General features: G+C 48.2%; 1 protein-coding gene across 1 annotated transcript in view; it reads right to left on the bottom strand.

Moving 5' to 3' along the window:
- neo1a (neogenin 1a) overlaps window positions 1-24803 on the bottom strand; it is a 291539-nt gene that overhangs the window by 2506 nt on the left and 264230 nt on the right. The window contains exons 15-27 of the mRNA XM_045708311.1: window positions 23660-23854; window positions 22656-22751; window positions 16407-16639; window positions 10899-11037; window positions 10206-10313; window positions 9748-10036; window positions 7336-7345; window positions 7037-7245; window positions 5452-5690; window positions 5054-5146; window positions 4359-4532; window positions 2076-2354; window positions 699-829 (exon numbers count right to left, since the gene is read on the bottom strand). Of these exons, the coding sequence (XP_045564267.1) occupies window positions 699-829; window positions 2076-2354; window positions 4359-4532; window positions 5054-5146; window positions 5452-5690; window positions 7037-7245; window positions 7336-7345; window positions 9748-10036; window positions 10206-10313; window positions 10899-11037; window positions 16407-16639; window positions 22656-22751; window positions 23660-23854 (2195 nt within the window). The remainder of the gene's footprint in view (window positions 1-698; window positions 830-2075; window positions 2355-4358; window positions 4533-5053; window positions 5147-5451; window positions 5691-7036; window positions 7246-7335; window positions 7346-9747; window positions 10037-10205; window positions 10314-10898; window positions 11038-16406; window positions 16640-22655; window positions 22752-23659; window positions 23855-24803) is intronic.

The raw sequence follows: 24803 nt of genomic DNA on the forward strand, positions 1-24803 counted from the left end.
AGCAAAGTCCAAGACAAACAAAGCAGCATCAACAGCCAACCAATATGTTAAGGCATTAAAAGGGGGCAAGACATCAATGTATGTGCAAAACCATTCCAATGGGTTAAGGGGAATTATCATGGGCAAAACCATTCCAATGGGTTAAGGGGAATTATCATGGGCAAAACCATTCCAATGGGTTAAGGGGAATTATCATGGGCAAAACCATTCCAATGGGTTAAGGGGAATTATCATGGGCAAAACCATTCCAATGGGTTAAGGGGAATTATCATGGGCAAAACCATTCCAATGGGTTTAGAGGAATTATTAGAAATTGAATGCAATAATATCAATGATCACAAGCAGCCAACGTTAACACCATGAAACAGTGAGGGAGGCAACAAGTTGCAAAGAATAAAGAGAGAAAGGAAACAGAAATGTGATTAAAATCCATGTCAATGTCATTTAGGATTGTGTCCAAAATGAAACATGACATGCTCTTGGAATGTATTCACTAGTTCAATGGGCTTGATTGATCTATGACCAGGTTTTTACCCCAACATGACATAGTAATTCATGTGTACTTCCTGTATTTAAAGTGTGTACAAACTACAATAACAACCAACAATACATGATATGCCAGCTGATTTAACAGTCATAATCAGACATTGGCATGTTGTAGACTTTCTACACTAAGACCTGGGGGGAGCAGTACTCACACTGTCTACATCCTCCAGCATCTTGCTGGTCTCGGGCACGTCTGGCGCACAGGGCACCGTGACTGGCATGGGGGGGCGTACCCTGCCCAGGGTGCCGATGGAGGCTGTCTTTACTGAGTGGAGCTGGGGCCCTGAGATACAGACAGAAAGAGAGAGAGACACAGTATACAGACAGAGAAAGAGAGAGACACAGTGAGAGACCGAGATACAGACAGAGAGCGATACAGACAGAGACACAGAGAGACAGACAGGACAGGCAGGACAGACACAGTTCCAAATGGATTGATAGTTAGAGGGAATCACAAGTCATCTTCTTTACATTTGTTTCCTTTCCTTTCTCAAGAAGCTCTACCTACAGTGTATGTTCATCTGCAGTTTGGGAGTGTAAAACACATGTACAGGTAACTGCCCAAATAAAGGAAACACTTGAGTAAATGAGGGATACAAAGTAGATTGAAAGTAGGTGCTTCCACACAGGCGTGGTTCCTGAGTTAATTAAGCAATTAACATCCCATCATTCTTAGGGTGTCTACAAATGACCAGTTGCCCGTTACTTTGGCTACCATGGCTGGAAGAAGAGATCTCAGTGACTTTGAAACAGGTGTCTCAAAGGAGCATAGGGTGTGTGTGTGTGTGTGTGTGTGTGTGTGTCAGTCACCAGATCTCAACCCAATCCAACACTTATGGGAGATTCTGGAGCAGCACCTGACAGCGTTTTCCACCATCAACAAAACACCAAACGATTGAATTTCTAGTGGAATAATGGTGTCACGCCTCCGGGTGGCGCAGTGGTCTAAGGCTCTGCATCGCAGTTTTAGCTGTACTGCTAGAGATTCTGGGTTCGAGTCCAGGCTCTGTCGCAGCCGGCCGCAACCGGGAGGTCCATGGGGCAACGCACAATTGGCCCAGCGTCGTCCGGGTAAGGGGAGGGTTTGGCCGGCAGGATGTCCTTGTCCCATCGTGCACTAGCGACTCCTGTGGCGGGCCGGGCGCAGTGCACGCTGACCAGGTCGCCAGGTGTACGGTGTTTCCTCCGACACATTGGTGCGGCTGGCTTCCGGGTTGGATGTGCATTGTGTCAAGAAGCAGTGTGGCTTGGTTGGGTTGTGTTTCGAAGGACGCATGGCTCTCGACCTTCGCCTCTCCAGAGTCCGTACGGGAGTTGCAGCGATGAGACAAGACTAACTACCAATTGAATACCACGAAATGGGGGGGGAAAAGGGTTAAAAAAGAAAAAAGAACGGTGTCACATCCCTCCAATAGAGTTCCAGACACTTGTAAAATCTATGTCACCAGAAGTGTGTGTGTGTATATATATATATATATATATGTGTGTGTGTGTGTACGTGTATACATGTATGTGTGTGCGCTCCTCACCAGTCTGAGTAAGCAGCGGCGTGCTGGGCAGGGCAGGCGACTCGAAGTTGGCAGCGGGGTTGGTGGGTACGGCAAAGCTCTTGAGGGGGTGAGTGGGGCGCACGTGGGCGGTGGGGGGCTGGCCGGCGCTGCAGTAGCTGCCGCTGGCGCTGGGCTCATCGTCAGTGGCCGTGGACCCTTGGTAGCTGCCCTCGGGGTCCGGGTGCTGGTGCTCGGCTTGGCAAGGGGGCTGGGCCTGGGGCGGGAGGGGCTCTGTGCTGGGGGTGTTCCTCACCGACTCTGCAGTCACAAAAGGAGTGTGGGGGGACAGGTCAGTGGATGGTGTGTTTGATACAGTATGAGTATAGCCTGGGTTCTAGCGTGGTAGTGTCCATAAACAAGAGGAGTGTGGGGGGACAGGTCAGTGGATGGTGTGTTTGATACAGTATGTGTATAGCCTGGGTTCTAGCGTGGTAGTGTCCATAAACAAGAGGAGTGTGGGGGGACAGGTCAGTGGATGGTGTGTTTGATACAGTATGAGTATAGCCTGGGTTCTAGCGTGGTAGTGTCCATAAACAAGAGGAGTGTGGGGGGACAGGTCAGTGGATGGTGTGTTTGATACAGTATGTGTATAGCCTGGGTTCTAGCGTGGTAGTGTCCATAAACAAGAGGAGTGTGGGGGGACAGGTCAGTGGATGGTGTGTTTGATACAGTATGTGTATAGCCTGGGTTCCCTGTTCTAGCGTGTAGTGTCCATAAACAAGAGGAGTGTGGGGGACAGGTCAGTGGATGGTGTGTTTGATACAGTATGTGTATAGCCTGGGTTCTAGCGTGGTAGTGTCCATAAACAAGAGGAGTGTGGGGGGGACAGGTCAGTGGATGGTGTGTTTGATACAGTATGTGTATAGCCTGGGTTCTAGCGTGGTAGTGTCCATAAACAAGAGGAGTGTGGGGGACAGGTCAGTGGATGGTGTGTTTGATACAGTATGAGTATAGCCTGGGTTCTAGCGTGGTAGTGTCCATAAACAAGAGGAGTGTGGGGGACAGGTCAGTGGATGGTGTGTTTGATACAGTATGTGTATAGCCTGGGTTCTAGCGTGGTAGTGTCCATAAACAAGAGGAGTGTGGGGGACAGGTCAGTGGATGGTGTGTTTGATACAGTATGTGTATAGCCTGGGTTCTAGCGTGGTAGTGTCCATAAACAAGAGGAGTGTGGGGGACAGGTTAGTGGATGGTGTGTTTGATTATGAGTATAGCCTGGGTTTCTAGCGTGGTGCTTCCATAAACAAGAGGAGTGTGGGGGACAGGTCAGTGGATGGTGTGTTTGATACAGTATGTGTATAGCCTGGGTTCTAGCGTGGTAGTGTCCATAAACAAGAGGAGTGTGGGGGGACAGGTCAGTGGATGGTGTGTTTGATACAGTATGTGTATAGCCTGGGTTCTAGCGTGGTAGTGTCCATAAACAAGAGGAGTGTGGGGGGACAGGTCAGTGGATGGTGTGTTTGATACAGTATGTGTATAGCCTGGGTTCTAGCGTGGTAGTGTCCATAAACAAGAGGAGTGTGGGGGGACAGGTCAGTGGATGGTGTGTTTGATACAGTATGTGTATAGCCTGGGTTCTAGCGTGGTAGTGTCCATAAACAAGAGGAGTGTGGGGGAACAGGTCAGTGGATGGTGTGTTTGATACAGTATGTGTATAGCCTGGGTTCTAGCGTGGTAGTGTCCATAAACAAGAGGTGTTAGTATCAATGTCAGGATGAAGCCTGATGAGTTTGGTGGAAAATATGGAATAAATGTGTTAAAGGTTGTTTGGTTCTGCAACACTCAAAGGTGTCATGACTGGTTTCATGTATTATAAATGAATATTGTTTTACCTTTATTTAACTAGGCAAGTCACACACTAATGAGTATGGGTGAGTGAATAGTGGACAAGGCCATAAGAACAATGAAATGAGACCACTCCACAGATAAGAGGATGTGACAGCCCCACAGTGGACCCACAGATAAGAGGATGTGACAGCCCCACAGATAAGAGGATGTGACAGCCCCACAGTGGACCCACAGATAAGAGGATGTGACAGCCCCACAGATAAGAGGATGTGACAGCCCCACAGTGGACCCACAGATAAGAGGATGTGACAGCCCCACAGTGGACCCACAGATAAGAGGATGGACATGAAGATGAAAGATACTGCTCCTGTGTTCTTCCTCAAAATCAGGCCAGAAAGACAGACAGAACGACCAGGTGGGCCCTTGGCGCTGCCAGCTTGTAATCCTCCATCCTGCGGGTGGTAGCGGTCTCACCTGTGGAGCCCACCATGTCTAGACAGGAGATGGGGGTGGCGCAGGCGTGCGGGCGCAGGTGGGCACTGCCCTGGTGGTGATGGAGGTAGCTGCGTGTCGGGGATGCCAGGCTGCCCGTGTGATAATGGTGGTGATGGTTATCAAGGGAATGGATGGGGTGAGCGCTAATCACAGCTGTGAATGGACACACACACACACACACACACACACAGAGAGACAACAACATTTAACCAGCCGCGCTGACCAAGGGCTGGGGAAGCACTGCTGTTCAAATACACACACATGCTCGTGCAAGCACACACACACACGCCAGGTTCATAGTGACACCATAAAGCAGTAGTATTTAACCATACACATGTATACAATAACTCCACAGAGTGCGTCTGATGTACATTTGAATTGGCAGCGTAATTTGGTGGCCATGAATGTGTTAAACTGAAATGAGATGAAGGCTAAAATATAGAAACAGATCCTATAGAACCACATGTTGACTGTAGTGCTCTCAGTCTATTGACTGTAGTGCATTATCACGGGAGGGAGAAACCAGCATATTATTTTCCTTTCAGCTGAACAGTACGATAGTCTGAGTGGTAAATAGTCTATTGACCTCAGTGTATTGACCGGTGAGAGTACAGATCCCAAGCACACACACATTCACAAGGCGTGCGTGCGTGCGTGCGCACACACACACTTACGCTGGGGGGGCTGCGTATGGAAGGGCATCATCATTTTAGGCCGCATCCCCCGGCGCCCTGCCAGTGCAGATATGCTGTCTTCTGATTCGTGGCCTGCAAGTCAGAGTTTTTCCTTGATCACTATTGGTAGTGACTCTGAATGAAGAACGTCTGAAAATGTAACTAATTGTCCTTGGATTGACAGGAACTATCGAAGGATTTGGTAATCTGGCCCCTGAGAGAAATCTGTGACTCAGTCATGAGGCTGTGTTTGGTTAGTGGTGATTCTTCCCTCTAAACACAATGTATGAAATGTTAAATGTATGAAAAGCAGGAAATGTTTAGCATGACAACGAAAAAGACATTGCCTCTTCAAAACACAGACAAAGGAATCCCCAAAGTGACTACATCAATCTGACCTCGGTAAGAGTTTCGTCTCTGCAGCAGGCTGTTGTCCAGGCTGGGGTCCACGGGGTTGATGTCCTGCGAGGTGCGGGGGATGGGGGTGTCAGTCATCACCGGGTTGGGCTCGGGGGACTTGTCAATGGGCTTGAGCTCCAGCCGCTCATGGTGGATCCATAGGTCTGGAGGCTTCAGGTCCTTGGAGTTGCCCTTGTACTTGTGGGAGCTGTTGGACGACTTGGAGGCCGCCCGCTTCCTATGAGGTAGAGAAGAGGAACATTGGGGGTTGAGATGTCGGTTGAAAAGGGGAGGTGGATCCCTGTTAACTGTTGCAAAAGCAGCAGCTACTCTTCCTGTGGTCCACACAAAACATGAAACAGAATGACATAATACAGAATGACATAATACAGAACAGTAATAGACAAGAACAGCTCAAGGACAGAACATACATTTTTTTTAAAGGCACACGTAGCCTACATATCAATACATACACACACGCTATCTAGGTCTAATAGGGGAGCGTTATTTTGCCGTGAGGTGTTGATTTATCTGTTTTCTGAAATCAGGTTCGCTGTTTATTTGAGCAATCTGAGATGGAAGGAAGTTCCATGCAATAAGGGCTCTATATAATATTGTACGCTTTCTTGAATTTGTTCTGGATTTGGGGACTATGAAAAGACCCCTGGTGGCATGTCTGGTGGGGTAAGTGTGTGTGTCAGAGCTGTGTGTAAGTTGACTATGCAAACAATTTGGAATTTCAACACATTAATGTTTCTTATAAAAACTCTTGGCCAAGAGAGACTGGCATGCATAGTATTTATATCAGCCCTCTGATTACGATGAAGAGCAAAACGTGCCTCTCTGTTCTGGGCCAGCTGCAGCTTAACTAGGCCTTTCCTTGCTGCACTGGACCACACGACTGGACAATAATCAAGATTAGACAAAACTAGAGCCTGCAGAACTTGCTTTTTGGAGTGTGGTGTCAAAAAAGCAGAGCATCTCTTTATTACGGAAAGACCTCTCCCCATCTTTACAACCATTGAATCTATATGTTTTGACCATGATAGTTTACAATCTAAAGTAACGCCAAGTAATTTAGTCTCCTCAACTTGTTCAACAGCCACACCATTAAATGATCAGATTCAGCTGAGGTCCCGTGTGGCTCAGTTGGTAGAGCATGTTGTGGTTGTTACGCCAGGTTCGGGGACCAGTACAAATAATAAATGGATGAAATGTATGCATTCACTACTGTAAGTCGCTCTGGATAAGAGCGTCCGCTAAATGACTAAAATGTAATGTAAATGTCTAGATTTGTACCAAATACAATGCTCTTAGTTTTAGAGATGTTCAGGACCGGTTTGTTACTGGCCACCAGTAATATGTGGGGGGGGGGGGGGTGATGTCGGTTGAAAAGGGGGAATAAAATGAAGTGGAAGGGAAAGGAAAGTGAAAGATGACAGAAGGTAGGTGGAAAAAGGAAAGGAGACATTCCTGCTCATCTCAGATGTTCTGTGTGTGTGTTATAACCCTGTGTTGTTGGTCTGGTATTGGCTGGGACATTAGTGACCTAAGAGACATTATTGCTGCGGCGGACCAGCTCACTTTTTCTGGTGGGAGGTGGTGCGTCGTGTGCAGAGGAAGGCCCCCACAACCACCACGATGATGGTGAACGCTCCCACAGAGATGATGACAACGATGACCAGGATGTGGTTGTCCCCACTTCCTGTAATTCCTGGTTTTCCTGGAACAAAGTGGACCAGAGAGGTGAGAAAGAAAATCCTATTTATCCACATAAGAATGAATATCCTCATTGAAGATCAATTAGCGTATTTAACAATGAATTTGTTTGTTCATTCATTTCCCATTACACTTCTTTTAGAATGATGACTAATATTTCAGACCAATAGGAGACTTGTATAAGGGGTTTGGCATAGATTAAATCTCATGAATTACTTCCGTCCCACTTTATTTGGATATTCCCATATAGATGACCCACAGATGGTCACACTGTCAACAAACTACCTGTTGATAAGCAACTGCTTGCCTAAAGTTAGGGTTAGGTTTGGTTTAGAATGAGGGTTAGGGTAAATGTTAGGGTAAGGGTTAAGTTTAGGGTTAAGATAAGGGCTAGGGTAAGGATTAAAGTAAAGGTTAAGTTTAGGGCTAGAGTTAAGGTTAGGGTTAAGGCTAGGGTTAAGGTTAAGGTTAGGGTTAAGGCTAGGGTAAGGGTAAAGGTTAAGTTTAGAGCTAGGGTAAGGGTTAAGGTAAAGGTTAAGTTTAAGAGGGGGGTGAGCGAGAGAGGGGGGTAGCGAGAGGGGGTAGAGCGAGAGAGGGGTAGAGCGAGAGAGGGGTGGAGCGAGAGAGGGGGTAGAGCGAGAGGGGGGTAGAGCGAGAGAGGGGGTAGAGCGAGAGAGGGGTAGAGCCGAGAGAGGGGGTGAGCGAGGGGGGTAGAGCGAGAGAGGGGTAGAGCGAGAGGGGGTAGATCGAGAGAGGGGTAGAGCGAGAGAGGGGTAGAGCGAGAGAGGGGGTAGAGCGAGAGAGGGGGTAGAAGCGAGAGAGGGGTAGAGCGAGAGAGGGGTAAGCGGGGAGGGTGAGAGCGAGAGAGGGGGTAGAGCGAGAGAGGGGTAGAGCGAGAGAGGGGTAGAGCGAGAGGGGGGTAGAGCGAGAGAGGGGTGAGAGCGAGAGAGGGGGTAGAGCGAGAGGGGGGAGAAGCGAGAGAGGGGTAGAGCGAGAGAGGGGTAGAGCGAGGAGGGGGGTAGAGCGAGAGGGGGGTAGAGCGAGAGAGAGGTGAAGCGAGAGAGGGGGGGTAGAAGCGAGAGAGGGGGTAGAGCGAGAGGAGGGGTAGAGCGAGAGAGGGGGGTAAGCGAGAGAGGGGGGTAGAGCGAGAGAGGGGGTAGAGCGAGAGAGGGGGGCGGAGGGGGTAGAGCGAGAGGGGGTAGAGCGAGAGAGAGTGAGGAGGGGGTGAGAGAGGGGTAGAGCGAGAGAGGGGGGAGAGCGAGAGAGGGGGTAGAGCGAGAGAGAGGGTAGAGCGAGAGAGGGGGTAGAGCGAGAGAGGGGGGAGAGCGAGAGAGGGGGTAAGAGCGAGAGAGGGGTAGAGCGAGAGAGAGGGGTGAAGCGAGAGAGAGGGGTAGAGCGAGAGAGGGAGGGTAGAGCGAGAGGGGGTAGAGCGAGAGGGGGGTAGAGCGAGAGAGGGGTAGAGCGAGAGAGGGGGGTAGAGCGAGAGAGGGGGTAGAGCGAGAGAGGGGGTAGAGCGAGAGAGGGGGTAGAGCGAGAGAGAGGGGTAGAGCGAGAGAGAGGGGGTAGAGCGAGAGAGGGTAGAGCGAGAGAGGGAGGGGGTAGAGCGAGAGAGGGGGTAGAGCGAGAGGGGGCAGAGCGAGAGAGAGGGTAGAGCGAGAGAGGGGGTAGACGAGAGAGGGGGGTGAACGAGAGAGAGGGTAGAGCGAGAGGGGGGTAGAGCGAGAGAGGGTAGGAGAGAGGGGGGCGAGAGAGAAGGGGGTGAGCGAGAGAGAGGGGTAGAAGCGAGAGAGGGGTAGAGCGAGAGAGGGGGGTAGAGCGAGAGAGGGGTGAAGCGAGAGAGGGGGTGAAGCGAGAGAGGAGTGGTAGAGCGAGAGAGGGGTAGAGCGAGAGAGGGGGTAGAGCGAGAGAGAGGGGTAGAGAGAGGGGTAGAGCGAGAGAGGCGTGGGTGGAGAGAGAGGGGTGAGCGAGAGAGGGTAGAGCGAGAGAGAGGGGTGAAGCGAGAGAGGGGGTAGAGCGAGAGAGGGGGTAGAGCGAGAGAGAGGGTAGAGCGAGAGAGGGATGAGCGAGAGAGGGGTAGAGCGAGAGAGGGGGGGTCAGAGCGAGAGAGGGGGTAGAGCGAGAGAGGGGGTAGAGCGAGAGAGGGGGGTAGAGCGAGAGAGGGGGGTAGAGCGAGAGAGGGGGGTAGAGCGAGAGAGGGGGGAGGCGGGGGGTAGAGTGAGAGAGGGGGGGTAGAGCGAGAGAGGGGGGTAGAGCGAGAGAGGGGGGTAGAGCGAGAGAGGGGGGTAGAGTGAGAGAGGGGGCAAAGGGTGCAGCATTGAAGGGGTAGGCAAGCAGGTGTGAGCACCAATAAAGGAGAGAGAAAGGGAGAGGGAGAGACAGAGAGAGAGGGAGACCTTGAGAAAGAAAGAGAGAGCGAAAGAAAGAAAGAGCGAGAGAGAGGGCAGGCTCGGCCCAACAGAATGGTATGTTCTTTGCCAGCATCTATAGAAACGGGATTGAGAATGCAGCCAGCTACAGTGAAGAGAAGCTAAGATAATTATTTGAATCTTGACCATTCAGCCCATCATAACGCATACTAATAACTCAACCAATAAGAACCATTTAATACAATCATCCCAATGTTCAACCTTTCAGAGCCTATCAACCTCCAGGGATTTCCCCCCCACTTACTCTTGGGGGTGCGGAAGTGTACGGCCTCTGACATTGGGCCCATGCCCTTGGAGTTACGGGCCTGGATCTTGAAGTAGTAGGTGGTGTCCAGAGTCAGCTCCTGGATCTGATGGGTCAACCTGTTGCCCACCACCGGCTCTATCACCCAGTCATGCACCTCCGCATTCACATCAGTACTGTAGTAGATTATGTAGCCTAGTGGAGCGATGGGGGAGAGAGATGGGTGGAAAGGAGTGAGAGATCGGAGGAGAGGAGATAGAGAAAGAGGTAGATGGGGGAAAGGAGAAAGTTAGAGAACTGTTTCAGACCACTTGTTTCTCTGACTCTGAATAAACCTGATAACAGAGTGTGTGTGTGATCTCACCTGTGATTTTCCCATTGGCCTCTGAGGGGGGCTGCCAGTTGACTATGATGGTACGTGGTTTCAGCTCCTTGCTCACCACAGTCACATCTTTGGGGGACGAGCTGGGAACTGTGAAAGTCAAACAACAGAAAGTCAGTATGGGAACAAGGCCATTAATGAGGGAACGCTTGGCTTTGACATCAAATAGGGGCTGCTTATATTAGTCCTGTTTGACACCTGTACCAGTGTGTGTAACCTGTACCAGTGTGTGTAACCTGTACCAGTGTGTGTAACCTGTACCAGTGTGTGTAACCTGTACCAGTGTATGGTGAAATGGAAAAGTGTTTTTTGCATATCCCACTCCCCCTGAGACACCCTCAGCGAGTGGGGTCACGGCATGGGATCAGACATTATTGACGGCGACCCGGGAGCAATTAGGGGTAAGTGCCTTGCTCAAGGGCAGATGTAGATTTTTTTTGGCCTCTGGGACATGAACTAGCAACCTATACGTTACTGGCCCAATGCTCTAATCACTAGGAGACCTGCCGCATATCAGAGAACAGCAGTCAATGACAAAACACCCACTACAATCAGCTTTGACAGAACCAGGATATTCTGTGTAGTCATGTTAAAAAACACAAACTTCACTGAAGATGCTTCCATGTGTGTCTGTGTGTGTGTGTACTCGGTATGCCTGTGTATGTGTGCTCTTACTGGTCTCAAAGGTGGTTCCCTGGGCCGTCATGCTCCAGGTGCTGGTCCTCCGGCCCTTGGTCACCATGACAGAGAACTCATAGAGCGTGTTGGGCTTCAGGCCCGTCACCATGTGGCTCAGGTTGGTGGTGTTGGCCGTCTGAAAACACACACACGCACGGCACACCCGCCACGGCGCACACACACGACACACACACCCACGGCACACACACCCACGGCACACACACAGAAAAACAGCTCATAATGGAAGGTACAGACTCAAGACCAACAGAACTAGAGTGCTTCAAAGCAGAAACCTGCTCCATGCATCTTTAACATAAACAACCATGAATAATACATGGTCTTCAAAGTATTCACACCCCTGGACCTGATCCACATTTTGTTGTTACAGCCTGAATTTAAAATTACATTGAGATGTTTTGTCACTGGCCTAACACACCAGAGTGTTTCCACCCCATTATGTCAAAGTACAAATTTATTAAATGAAAAGCTGAAAGCTTGAAAGTCTAAGTATTCAATGTCTTTGTTATGGCGAGCCTAAATAAGTTTAGGAGTAAAAATGTGCTTAATAAGTCACATAAGTTGAAAGGACTCACTGTGTGCAGTAATCGTGTCTAACATGATTGTTTAATGACTACCTCATCTCTGTACCTCACACATACAATTATCTGTAAGGTCCCTCAGGTCGGCAGTGAATTTCAAACACAAAGACCAGGGAGGTTTTCCAATGCCTCGCAAAGAATGGCACCTATTGGTCGATGAGTAAATAAAAAAATATATTGAATATACCTTTGAGCATGGTGAAGTTATTAATTACACTTTGGGTGGTGTATCAATACACTCAGTCACTACAAAGATACAGGCGTCCTTCCTAACTCAGTTGCCGGAGAGGAAGGAAACCGCTCAGGGATTTCACCATGACAATGGTGACTTTAAAACAGTAACAGAGTTTTAATGGCTGTGATAGGAGAAAACTGAGGATGGATCAACAACGTTGTAGTTACTCCACAATACTAACCTAAATAACAGAGTGAAAAGAAGGAAGCCTATACAGAATACAAATATTCCAAAACATGCATCCTGTACGCAACAAGGCACTAAAGTAATACTGCAAAAAATGTGGCAAAGTAATTATATTTTTGTCCTGAGTATAAAGTGTTGTATTGGATTTGCCCCAAACATATTACTGAGTACCACTCTCCATATTTTCAAGCATAGTGGTGGCTGCATCATGTTATGGTTATGCTAGTAATTGTTAAGGATTGGGAAGTTTTTTTAGGATAAAAAATAAACTGAATGAAGCTAAGCACAGGCAAAATCCTAGAGGAAAACCTGGTTCAGCCTGCTTTCCACCAGACACTGGGAGATGAACTCACCTTTCAGCAGGACAATAACTTAAAACACAAGGCCAAATCTACAAGAGTTACCTACCAAGAAGACTGTTAATGTTCCTGAGTGGCCGAGTTGCAGCTTTGACTTAAATCTATAGTACTTCAAAATCTAAATGGCAAGACCTGAAAATGGTTGTCTAGCAATGATCAACAACCAATTTGACAGATCTTGAAGAATTTAGAAAATAATACATGGGTAAATGTTATACAATCCAGGTGTGGAAAGCTCTTAGAGACTTACCCAGAAACACTCACAGCTGTAATCACTGCCAAAGGTGATACTACAAAAGTACTGACTCAGGGGTGTGAATACTTATGTAAATCTAAGCAACATTTCTAAAAAACGGTTTTCACTTTGTCATTATGGGTAAGTATGTATAAAAATATATATATATATTTTATCCATTTTGAATTCAGGCTGTAACAACAAAATGTGGAGTAAGTCAAGGGGAGTGAATACTTTCTGTACATAAAAAATGCCGGATAAACTAAATGAAGGCGATTTATCCCAAAATAATACTTGAAACGTAGTAGGTATAACATGAGACCAGTGGACACCATTTGAATAAAGACAAGATGACATGCAGCGATGAAAATACTTTATTAAGCCCATTTCCTCACTATGCCCAACAGACTGTCTAATCTAGTACCTGGATAGTCTTAGTCTCCTGGTGAAGGCCAGTTCAGGTCCTAGCTTTCTAAATAGCCTGTCCCAGTGATGCTAGCCACGTCCTGTTGTGTACTAAACAAGACAAATCTGTCATCCAGGATGTCACAGAGAGAAAAACATTCTATCCTTTTAGTTGAGTGGAGAGGAGCCATCTGTTTAATAATGTAGGTACACGCTGTGTGTGTATGTGTGTGAGAAACAGGAAAGCATTTCTGACAGCTGGGACGAGCACATCAAGGTGAGAATAATTGTCCAGTGTGAACAATGTCTTCCTACAAAACAACACAGGGTGACTAACAGGTTTGGGGTCAATTCCATTTCAATCCAGCCAATTCGGGAGATGAGTCAAAATGTTAATTTCAGACTTGAAAATCTCCATTTATTTTCACTGGATTTTTAGCAATTCTCAAATTCAATTCACTTCCTGGATAGACCGAATTGAAATGCAATTGACCCCAACCCCTAATTAGCTCATTTGCATCAGCTGGTTGTCCTAAATGTGTTGCATTGCGCTAACAGTGACTGCAGTCGCTCCAGACTAGCATTTAAGCATCTACATGAGCTTTCAAGAACCAGACTAGCCTTTTAGCATCTACATGAGCTTACAATAACCAGACTAACCTTTTAGCACCTCTATGTTGGGGGGAGGCAGGTAGCCTAGTGGTTAGAGAGTCGGGCCAGTAACCGAAAGGTTGCTGGATCGAATCCCCGACCTGACAAGATAAAAATCTGTCGTTCTGCTCCTGAACAAGGCAGTTAACCCACTGTTCCCCGGTAGGCTGTCATTGTAAATAACAATTTGTTCTTAACTGTCCTTGTTGAATCACAGCCCTTTATTCTTTTTCTGCCCCCCCCACCCCCACACACCTAATCTTGTTGAGGGAGATAAGTAATGATCTTAATTGAGCTAGGGTTAGGGTTAGGGTTAACCCTGCTATAGCCTGGATGAGCATCTCTTACACCTAGTTGAAGGGTTTGTCTTTCTGTGTTGTATACCATACTCTGCCACATTCACAACCTGAGTGAATGCAGTGCACTGACTAATGACAGTGCAATCAATGCAATTTATTTGTTAAAGATATTCCCTTTTTCAGAGAGACTATAAACGTCAGTGCTGAACATCTCTGTTGTGTAGCATGTAGATGGAGAAGGACTGTGGGAAGGACTGTGGCATGTAGATGGGGAAGGACTGTAGCACGTAGATGGGGAAGGACTGTGGCACGTAGATGGGGAAGGACTGTGGCACGTAGATGGGGAAGGACTGTGGCACGTAGATGGGGAAGGACTGTGGCACGTAGATGGGAAGGACTGTGGCACGTAGATGGGAAGGACTGTGGCACGTAGATGGGAAGGACTGTGGCACGTAGATGGGGAAGGACTGTGGCACGTAGATGGGGAAGGACTGTGGCACGTAGATGGGGAAGGACTGTGGCACGTAGATGGGAAGGACTGTGGCACGTAGATGGGGAAGGACTGTGGCACGTAGATGGGGAAGGACTGTGGCACGTAGATGGGGAAGGACTGTGGCACGTAGATGGGGAAGGACTGTGGCACGTAGATGGGAAGGACTGTGGCACGTAGATGGGGAAGGACTGTGGCACGTAGATGGGGAAGGACTGTAGCACGTAGATGGGAAGGACTGTGGCACGTAGATGGGGAAGGACTGTGGCACGTAGATGGGGAAGGACTGTGGCACGTAGATGGGAAGGACTGTGGCACGTAGATGGGAAGGACTGTGGCACGTAGATGGGAAGGACTGTGGCACGTAGATGGGAAGGACTGTGGCACGTAGATGGGGAAGGACTGTGGCACGTAGATGGGGAAGGACTGTGGCACGTAGATGGGGAAGGACTGTGGCACGTAGATGGGGAAGGACTGTGGCACGTAGATGGGGAAGGACTGTGGCACGTAGATGGGAAGGACTGTGGCACGTAGATGGGAAGGACTGTGGCACGTAGATGGGAAGGACTGTGGCACGTAGATGGGGAAGGACTGTGGCACGTAGATGGGAAGGACTGTGGCACGTAGATGGGGAAGGACTGTGGCACGTAGATGGGGAAGGACTGTGGCACGTAGATGGGGAAGGACTGTGGCACGTAGATGGGGAAGGACTGTGGCACGTAGATGGGGAAGGACTGTGGCACGTAGATGGGGAAGGACTGTGGCACGTAGATGGGGAAGGACTGTGGCACGTAGATGGGAAGGACTGTGGCACGTAGATGGGAAGGACTGTGGCACGTAGATGGGAAGGACTGTGGCACGTAGATGGGAAGGACTGTGGCACGTAGATGGGGAAGGACTGTGGCACGTAGATGGGGAAGGACTGTGGCACGTAGATGGGAAGGACTGTGGCACGTAGATGGGGAAGGACTGTGGCACGTAGATGGGGAAGGACTGTAGCACGTAGATAGGGAAGGACTGTGGCACGTAGATGGGGAAGGACTGTGGCACGTAGATGGGGAAGGACTGTGGCACGTAGATGGGAAGGACTGTGGCACGTAGATGGGGAAGGACTGTGGCACGTAGATGGGGAAGGACTGTGGCACGTAGATGGGGAAGGACTGTGGCACGTAGATGGGGAAGGACTGTGGCACGTAGATGGGGAAGGACTGTGGCACGTAGATGGGGAAGGACTGTGGCACGTAGATGGGAAGGACTGTGGCACGTAGATGGGAAGGACTGTGGCACGTAGATGGGAAGGACTGTGGCACGTAGATGGGAAGGACTGTGGCACGTAGATGGGGATGGACTGTGGCACGTAGATGGGGAAGGACTGTGGCACGTAGATGGGGAAGGACTGTGGCACGTAGATGGGGAAGGACTGTGGCACGTAGATGGGAAGGACTGTGGCACGTAGATGGGAAGGACTGTGGCACGTAGATGGGGAAGGACTGTGGCACGTAGATGGGGAAGGACTGTGGCACGTAGATGGGGAAGGACTGTGGCACGTAGATGGGGAAGGACTGTGGCACGTAGATGGGAAGGACTGTGGCACGTAGATGGGAAGGACTGTGGCACGTAGATGGGGAAGGACTGTGGCACGTAGATGGGAAGGACTGTGGCACGTAGATGGGAAGGACTGTGGCACGTAGATGGGAAGGACTGTGGCACGTAGATGGGGAAGGACTGTGGCACGTAGATGGGGAAGGACTGTGGCACGTAGATGGGAAGGACTGTGGCACGTAGATGGGAAGGACTGTGAGAAGGACTGTGAGACATTTGAACCTCATGTAATTAGTGGGTGGGATTACTTTACATTGATTCATTACCCTGATAGTGGGATAGCTGAACACACTGATGATTAGAATGGCATAGTGGTAGGATACATATAATATGCTGTGCTCTGATGACACCTTCTACTTTAAAATGAACCGTGAGGGAATAATAAAGCTGTGTTGTTTTGAACGGGGCCCTGTGGGCAATGCTGCTGCGTCACCGTGACTGTACCTTGAGCTTGGTGTTGGCGGGGATGTTGGTCTTCCAGCGCACCGTGTAGTAGCGTGCATCCGTGATCTTCTGGTTCTTGGGCAGAGAGTTGTCGGCCCAGGTCACCTTGATGGTGTCGTGGCTGAGCACCGAGGCCTGTACGCCCACGGGAGGTAGCATGGGGGTGGGGTCTGGTACTGGTGTGTATGGAGCATGGAAGAGTTCATACAAATCAACATCAGGGTCTATGGGGTCTGCCAGCAGTTACCAACACACCAGGTTCACAACAGATGGCAAACAGAACATGGTGCAAAAGAGGGAAGAAATTACAAACCAAAAAAGTGTTTTGTGGCGAGGTAAAAAAAAAAAGCAAGACCGGTCAAAACGAAACGGGGTGGCGGGGTGGAGAGAGAGAGTGAGGGGGGTATGAATAAGGGTAGAAAATATGTTAATGAGTTATTAAAATGAGGGAGGAGGAGAGGGGATTGGGAAGGGTGAAGAGAAAGAGAGAAAATTCTATTAGATCAACAGACATGGCTATTGGCTACATCAAGGTTTTCTACTGTCTATACAAGGGCTGTTGTCGATCAGACTTGGGTCAAATACCGATTTATTGTCATGTATTTGATCCAGGGCTGTTGTGTTCAACATAATCAACTCACATTATCAACACTAAGTAAAGATGGATAATCACTCAAAGGAAAGCTACAACTAGAAGGAACGTGCAACAGAGTAATCTCTAGTAAAGGTCAACAGAGTAACATTTAGCCACCTGACTTCAGAAAAAAAAATTGGAAAGACAACAGTGCAACAGAACAACAAGATCAAAAATACAAATACCATACTGACTTACCACACCTTTAAAGAAGAATGCTTTCTTTCATTATTGATAAGGTCTCGGACTGCAAGGCTAAACAGTGACTGTGAATACAGGCACCACTTTACAGTGTCTCTGTGAATACAGGCACCACTTTACAGTGTCTCTGTGAATACAGGCACCACTTTACAGTGTCTCTGAATACAGGCACCACTTTACAGTGTCTCTGTGAATACAGGCACCACTTTACAGTGTCTCTGTGAATACAGGCACCACTTTACAGTGTCTCTGTGAATACAGGCACCACTTTACAGTCTCTGTGAATACAGGCACCACTTTACAGTGTCTCTGTGAATACAGGCACCACTTTACAGTGTCTCTGTGAATACAGGCACCACTTTACAGTGTCTCTGTGAATACAGGCACCACTTTACAGTGTCTCTGAATACTGGCACCACTTTACAGTGTCTCTGTGAATACAGGCACCACTTTACAGTGTCTCTGTGAATACAGGCACCACTTTACAGTGTCTCTGTGAATACAGGCACTACTTTACAGTGTCTCTGTGAATACAGGCACTACTTTACAGTGTCTCTGTGAATAGAAGTACTACTGTATGCAGCATTGCAACAGAACATTTACTATAGCTGAATCACAATAGGACTGTATATAGTGCTATGTCAGTCGCTGTGTTCAAACTCTGTATGTAAGACATGAAATGTGGGAATTATTCTTCTGTTCATTGTTGCTCATGTAGCCTATCAGCGGATCTCGTGTGTCAAGGGCCACTTCACAAATGGATTGACTTGGTCTTTACCTATGAGTAATGTAGTGATGTTTGATCTATCTGGGATTGATTAGATAAATTATGTCTGATCTATCTGGGATTGATTAGTGATGTCTGATCTATCTGGGATTGATTAGATAAATTATGTCTGATCTATCTGGGATTGATTAGTGATGTCTGATCTATCTGGGATTGATTAGATAAATTATGTCTGATCTATCTGGGATTGATTAGTGATGTCTGATCTATCTGGGATTGATTAGATAAATTATGTCCGATCTATCTGGGATTGATTAGTGATGTCTGATCTATCTGGGATTGATAAGATAAATTATGTCTGATCTATCTGGGATTGATTAGTGATGTCTGATCTATCTGGGATTGATTAGATTAGTGATGTCTGATCTTTCTGAGATTAATTAGATTAGTGATGTCTGTTCTATCTGGGATTGATTAGCATCATCTATGTCTGTGTTACTTAATGATATAGTTGCTCCCTACTGAATGTTAACCTGGTCACGTCTCTTTACAGATGGAGAATACTTCTCTACTGAATGTTAACCTGGTCACGTCTCTTTACAGATGGAGGATACCTCCCTACTGAATGTTACCCTGGTCACGTCTCTTTACAGATGGAGGATACCTCCCTACTGAATGTTAACCTGGTCACGTCTCTTTACAGATGGAGGATACCTCCCTACTGAATGTTACCCTGGTCACGTCTCTTTACAGATGGAGTTGCTCCCTACTGAATGTTACCCTGGTCACGTCTCTTTACAGATGGAGTTGCTCCCTACTGAATATTAACCTGGTCACGTCTCTTTACAGATGGAGGATACCTCCCTACTGAATGTTACCCTGGTCACGTCTCTTTACAGATGGAGTTACTCCCTACTGAATGTTACCCTGGTCACGTCTCTTTACAGATGGAGGATACCTCCCTACTGAATGTTACCCTGGTCACGTCTCTTTACAGATGGAGGATACCTCCCTACTGAATGTTACCCTGGTCACGTCTCTTTACAGATGGAGGATACCACCCTACTGAATGTTACCCTGGTCACGTCTCTTTACAGATGGAGGATACCTCCCTACTGAATGTTACCCTGGTCACGTCTCTTTACAGATGGAGGATACCTCCCTACTGAATGTTACCCTGGTCACGTCTCTTTACAGATGGAGGATACCACCCTACTGAATGTTACCCTGGTCACGTCTCTTTACAGGTGGAGTTGCTCCCTACTGAATGTTACCCTGGTCACGTCTCTTTACAGATGGAGTTGCTTTCTACTGAATGTTAACCTGGTCACGTCTCTTTACAGATGGAGTTGCTCCCTACTCAGTATTATCCTGGTCACGTCTCTTTACAGATGGAGATGCTCCCGACTGAATGTTACCCTGGTCACGTCTCTTTACAGATGGAGAATACTTCTCTACTGAATGTTACCCTGGTCACGTCTCTTTACAGATGGAGGATACCTCCCTACTGAATGTTACCCTGGTCACGTCTCTTTACAGATGGAGAATACTTCTCTACTGAATGTTACCCTGGTCACGTCTCTTTACAGATGGAGAATACTTCTCTACTGAATGTTACCCTGGTCACGTCTCTTTACAGATGGAGAATACTTCTCTAATGAATGTTACCCTGGTCACATCTCTTTACAGATGGAGGATACCACCCTACTGAATGTACCCTGGTCACGTCTCTTTACAGATGGAGGATACCTCCCTACTGAATGTTACCCTGGTCACGTCTCTTTACAGATGGAGGATACCTCCCTACTGAATGTTACCCTGGTCCCGTCTCTTTACAGATGGAGGATACCTCCCTACTGAATGTTACCCTGGTCACGTCTCTTTACAGATGGAGAATACTTCTCTACTGAATGTTACCCTGGTCACGTGTCTTTACAGATGGAGAATACTTCTCTAATGAATGTTACCCTGGTCACATCTCTTTACAGATGGAGGATACCATCCTACTGAATGTTACCCTGGTCACGTCTCTTTACAGATGGAGGATACCACCCTACTGAATGTTACCCTGGTCACGTCTCTTTACAGATGGAGGATACCTCTCTACTGAATGTTACCCTGGTCACGTCTCTTTACAGATGGAGGATACCTCTCTACTGAATGTTACCCTGGTCACGTCTCTTTACAGATGGAGGATACCTCTCTACTGAATGTTACCCTGGTCACGTCTCTTTACAGATGGAGGATACCACCCTACTGAATGTTAAACTGGTCACGTCTCTTTACAGATGGAGGATACCTCTCTACTGAATGTTACCCTGGTCACGTCTCTTTACAGATGGAGGATACCTCTGTTATGTAACTAAACACAGTAACCCACTGTGAGCACATGTCCAACCACCTGCTTCCCTCACTACAATGTCCTCCAGGGGGTTGCTGAGGTGTGTGTACTCATTATGGACGCATGGTAAACACTGGTGTTGTGAGAGAGGCAGAAACAAGTGGTTCCCTGGCTCAAGTCGTCACAATGCCAACTAAACACTTCAAGATGGCAGCAATGAGTGGACTGGCCAGGCTTCGCTGCTAGCTATGTTACGCCATGCTCTGCGCCAGCCCTGGACTCCAGATTTTGACCAGGGTCCAGCAGTAATTAGAAAAAGCTCTGGTCATTTGGTGTAGCCTACCTCCCCCAAACTCGCCCCCTCAATCCAGCTCTCTCTCTCCACCCCGCTCCATTTTACAAGTCATTGTGCATGCTCATTATTGCACTGTTGTGTGTGTGTGTGTGTGTGTGTCTCTCTCTCTTTTTCTGGGAAGCATGGAGGTGGTCCAGGAAACACGGTGTGGTTTTAGGTGGCATGCAAACGGCATCTGTTTTACACTCTGAGAACTGTGTGTCTGCAGCAGTAGTCTGTACCAGCCTGGGTTTAGTAGCCTACAGTGCTCGGAATTAAATGTTCATACCTGTCAAAAAGAATACCCCCCTCCACGCATTTCAGTCAGTTATCAGATGCCACATATAGGAGAAGATTTTTATTCTGCTTTGGTTTGATTTATGCTTTATAAAGGAAAGTCACATTGAGATTGAAAATCTCCTTTTCAAGTGAGTCCTGCATATGTTTTGCACCAAGGTTATCTTCCCACTGGATATTTACTATAATACATCAGTCCCTAAACAACACTCCTACATTTCTTCCAACTTCTCCCAACTTCTTTTAAGTCAAAACATTATCTAGGTCAACCAGTCTTTTTTATTCCAAACTTTTTCATCCAATGAACATGCTTGTGGAGCAACTCACTGGTGTATTCAAACTGCAGACTGTATTGGAGGGCTTTGGTTCTGTGTTGAGAGGAGAGCTGGATCTGACAGAGGGTTGCCAAATCCACAGCAGGGGTGTGTGTGTGTACGTGTGCGCTTCTGCACAGTGCTATGTATGTGTGTATGTGTTCTGTGTGCACGCATATGCCTGTGTGTGTGTGTGTGTGTGTGTGTGTGTGGGATTGCCCCCCTGCAGCATGTTGATGCCATTTCAGTCATCCGGTATCCTGTCCCTGCACAGCAGTGCATGCTGGGATAGTGGAGTGCAAGTACAGACAAACTGGCTGATCAAAACGGAGAGGGGGTGCCTCGACACAGGGTACCGACTACACTCCTAGTTCCCTGGAGGTGCCTCGACACAGGGTACAGACTACACTCCTAGTTCCCTGGGGGTGCCTCGACACAGGGTACAGACTACACTCCTAGTTCCCTGGGGGTGCCTCGACACAGGGTACAGACTACACTCCTAGTTCCCTGGGGGTGCCTCAACACAGGGTACAGACTACACTCCTAGTTCCCTGGGGGTGCCTCGACACAGGGTACAGACTACACTCCTAGTTCCCTGGGGGTGCCTCGACACAGGGTACAGCCTACACTCCTAGTTCCCTCATCTTACGGTTGTCAAAAAATGTGGCATACTCTACAGAGCTATGTTGAGCAGCGACTTCCTGCTAGCAATTCATACTTTGTGTTCAATTTTTGGCATTTGGTATTGTGAGCTAAATATCAGCTAATTGTCTGAGTAGCTGTCCTCGGATTAGAGAAATCTATATTGGAGGATATTGCCTTATTATTCTCTGGGAGACAGGCCTGAGATGAGCAGGGACCACTTGTTTTGTGCAGTGATATTTGTGACAAAGGGAAAGTCAATTACCACAGAGAGAATGGCAGGTAAGAGATGCTCTGACAAGTTGATCCTAACGATCAGGTCTGATGGAAGGTAAACTGCACCATATGAATGCAGGAGGAATAATATCTAATATAACATCAAGGCTCTAGTTGGTCAAATAAAAACACATTAGGTTTTAGTAAGCGGATCTCAAGTTATTTTGAGTCAAGCCACGTCAGGGTATATTTATTGATGGTGCTGGTGATGTAACATTGGTCAAAGACGAGTGTCAGATTCCTTTTTTAAGGGAGTTAAATGACTATTCTCACTCCCCACTGAAATATGGCATCAATCAGCCAAAAACGATACCAGCATACGTTTTTATGGATGAAACAATTACTTCATTAAAATACCATTTCACCGGTCCAGTATGGAGGGTATCAGTGACCATCTCATTGGTAAGGCTATTTAGGGTGTGTCCATGAGACCGTTCTATTGCTCCAGTATTCAGGGTGTAGGGGTATGTGTAGGTGTCCTACCTGACTGTGGCCTGGTGATGGCGCTCTCGTATACAGGGATCCCCTCCCCCACGTTGTTGAAGGCCTTCAAGGTTATCACATAGTGGGAGCTGGGGTCTGAGGGTAGGAGAGGGGGCAGGGAGAGAGGGGGCAGGGAGAGAGGGGGCAGGGAGAGAGGGGGCAGGGAGAGAGGGGGCAGGGAGAGAGGGGGGCAGGGAGAGAGGGGGGCAGGGAGAGAGGGGGCAGGGAGAGAGGGGGGCAGGGAGAGGGGGGCAGGGAGAGAGGGGGGCAGGGAGAGATGGGGGCAGGGAGAGAGGGGGCAGGGAGAGATGGGGGCAGGGAGAGAGGGGGCAGGGAGAGAGGGGGCAGGGAGAGATGGGGGCAGGGAGAGAGGGGGGCAGGGAGAGATGGGGGCAGGGAGAGAGGGGGGCAGGGAGAGAGGGGGGCAGGGAGAGAGGGGGCAGGGAGAGAGGGAGAGAGGGGAGCAGGAAGCGAGAGGGAGAGAGAGGAGCAGGGAGCGAGAGGGGCAGGGAGGCAGGGAGCGAGACAGAGGGGGAGAGAGAGCGTTATGAAATAATGTAGCTAATCAAGTCCAGACTCCTGAGACCCTCTCCTCATAGGATCAGGATATTCATCATCGTGACAAAAGGTGAATATTGAAACCCAGTCTCTTGTTGGGATTTTAATGAAAAGCTAAATTATGCAACATTATCATAGTGATTCCCCCTAACCATGTTGTAATTACAGTAGGCTACAGGACACTATGAAGCACAACCAGCCATGCAGTCAAAGACTGTTCAATCATGCATCAAGAACATGGTTCCACAACAACACACAGATGACCAAACAAATATGAAAATAGTCAAAAACGATCAACTATGACGACAACAACCCAGAGGGCAACAACCCAGCGGACAACAACCCAGAGGGCAACAACCCAGAGGGCAACAACCCAGAGGGCAACAACCCAGAGGGCAACAACCCAGAGGGCAACAACCCAGAGGGCAACAACAGGGTGTGCTCACCTAGGTTCTCAATGCTGTAGTAGCGCTGCTTGTAGTCCACCTTGATGGTCTGGGCGTGGGGGCTGCCGATGCCGTAGCCGATGGTGTAGCCTCGTACCACCATGTCCTGGTTCTCCGGCGGCGTCCAGCTCACTACAATGCTGTTGACCAGCGGGCGCACATGTAGCGAGCTGGGGATGTCCGGCACCCTGGACTCTGGAGGTAGGAAAACTCAGGGGATCAAACTTATATCAAATTATTACACAATAAACACAAATATAACTTCTGTGTTTAAAGCCTCTCCATATACTTTAGACTAGAATCAAGACAATAAACGACATTAAAACCAAACCATAAATCTAAGGTAGCAGTGAGACCACATTAATAGAAGTCTTAAGAGGGTTTGAAGGTATTTATGATGCTTCTAAACCAACAAGTAAAACAAAACATGTTGGCTCTGAACAATTCAGACTAGGTGAAAGTAGTCCAGGGATTTGACTGGTCAGTGTATTAAGGGAAGACTAGGTGAAAGTAGTCCAGGGATTTGACTGGTCAGTGTATTAAGGGAAGAGGTAAGGATCAGGCCTGAGGTAGAGGGATTTGACTGGTCAGTGTATTAAGGGAAGAGGTAAGGATCAGGGCTGAGGTAGAGGGATTTGACTGGTCAGTGTATTAAGGGAAGAGGTAAGGATCAGGGCTGAGGTAGAGGGATTTGACTGGTCAGTGTATTAAGGGAAGAGGTAAGGATCAGGCCTGAGGTAGAGGGATTTGACTGGTCAGTGTATTAAGGGAAGAGGTAAGGATCAGGGCTGAGGTAGAGGGATTTGACTGGTCAGTGTATTAAGGGAAGAGGTAAGGATCAGGGCTGAGGTAGAGGGATTTGACTGGTCAGTGTATTAAGGCAAGAGAGGTAAGGATCAGGGCTGAGGTAGAGGGATTTGACTGGTCAGTGTATTAAGGCAAGAGAGGTAAGGATCAGGGCTGAGGTAGAGGGATTTGACTGGTCAGTGTATTAAGGCAAGAGAGGTAAGGATCAGGGCTGAGGTAGAGGGATTTGACTGGTCAGTGTATTAAGGGAAGAGGTAAGGATCAGGGCTGAGGTAGAGGGATTTGACTGGTCAGTGTATTAAGGGAAGAGGTAAGGATCAGGGCTGAGGTAGAGGGA

This window comes from Salmo salar, chromosome ssa26, assembly GCF_905237065.1.
Source record: "Salmo salar chromosome ssa26, Ssal_v3.1, whole genome shotgun sequence".
Lineage (NCBI taxonomy): Eukaryota > Metazoa > Chordata > Actinopteri > Salmoniformes > Salmonidae > Salmo > Salmo salar.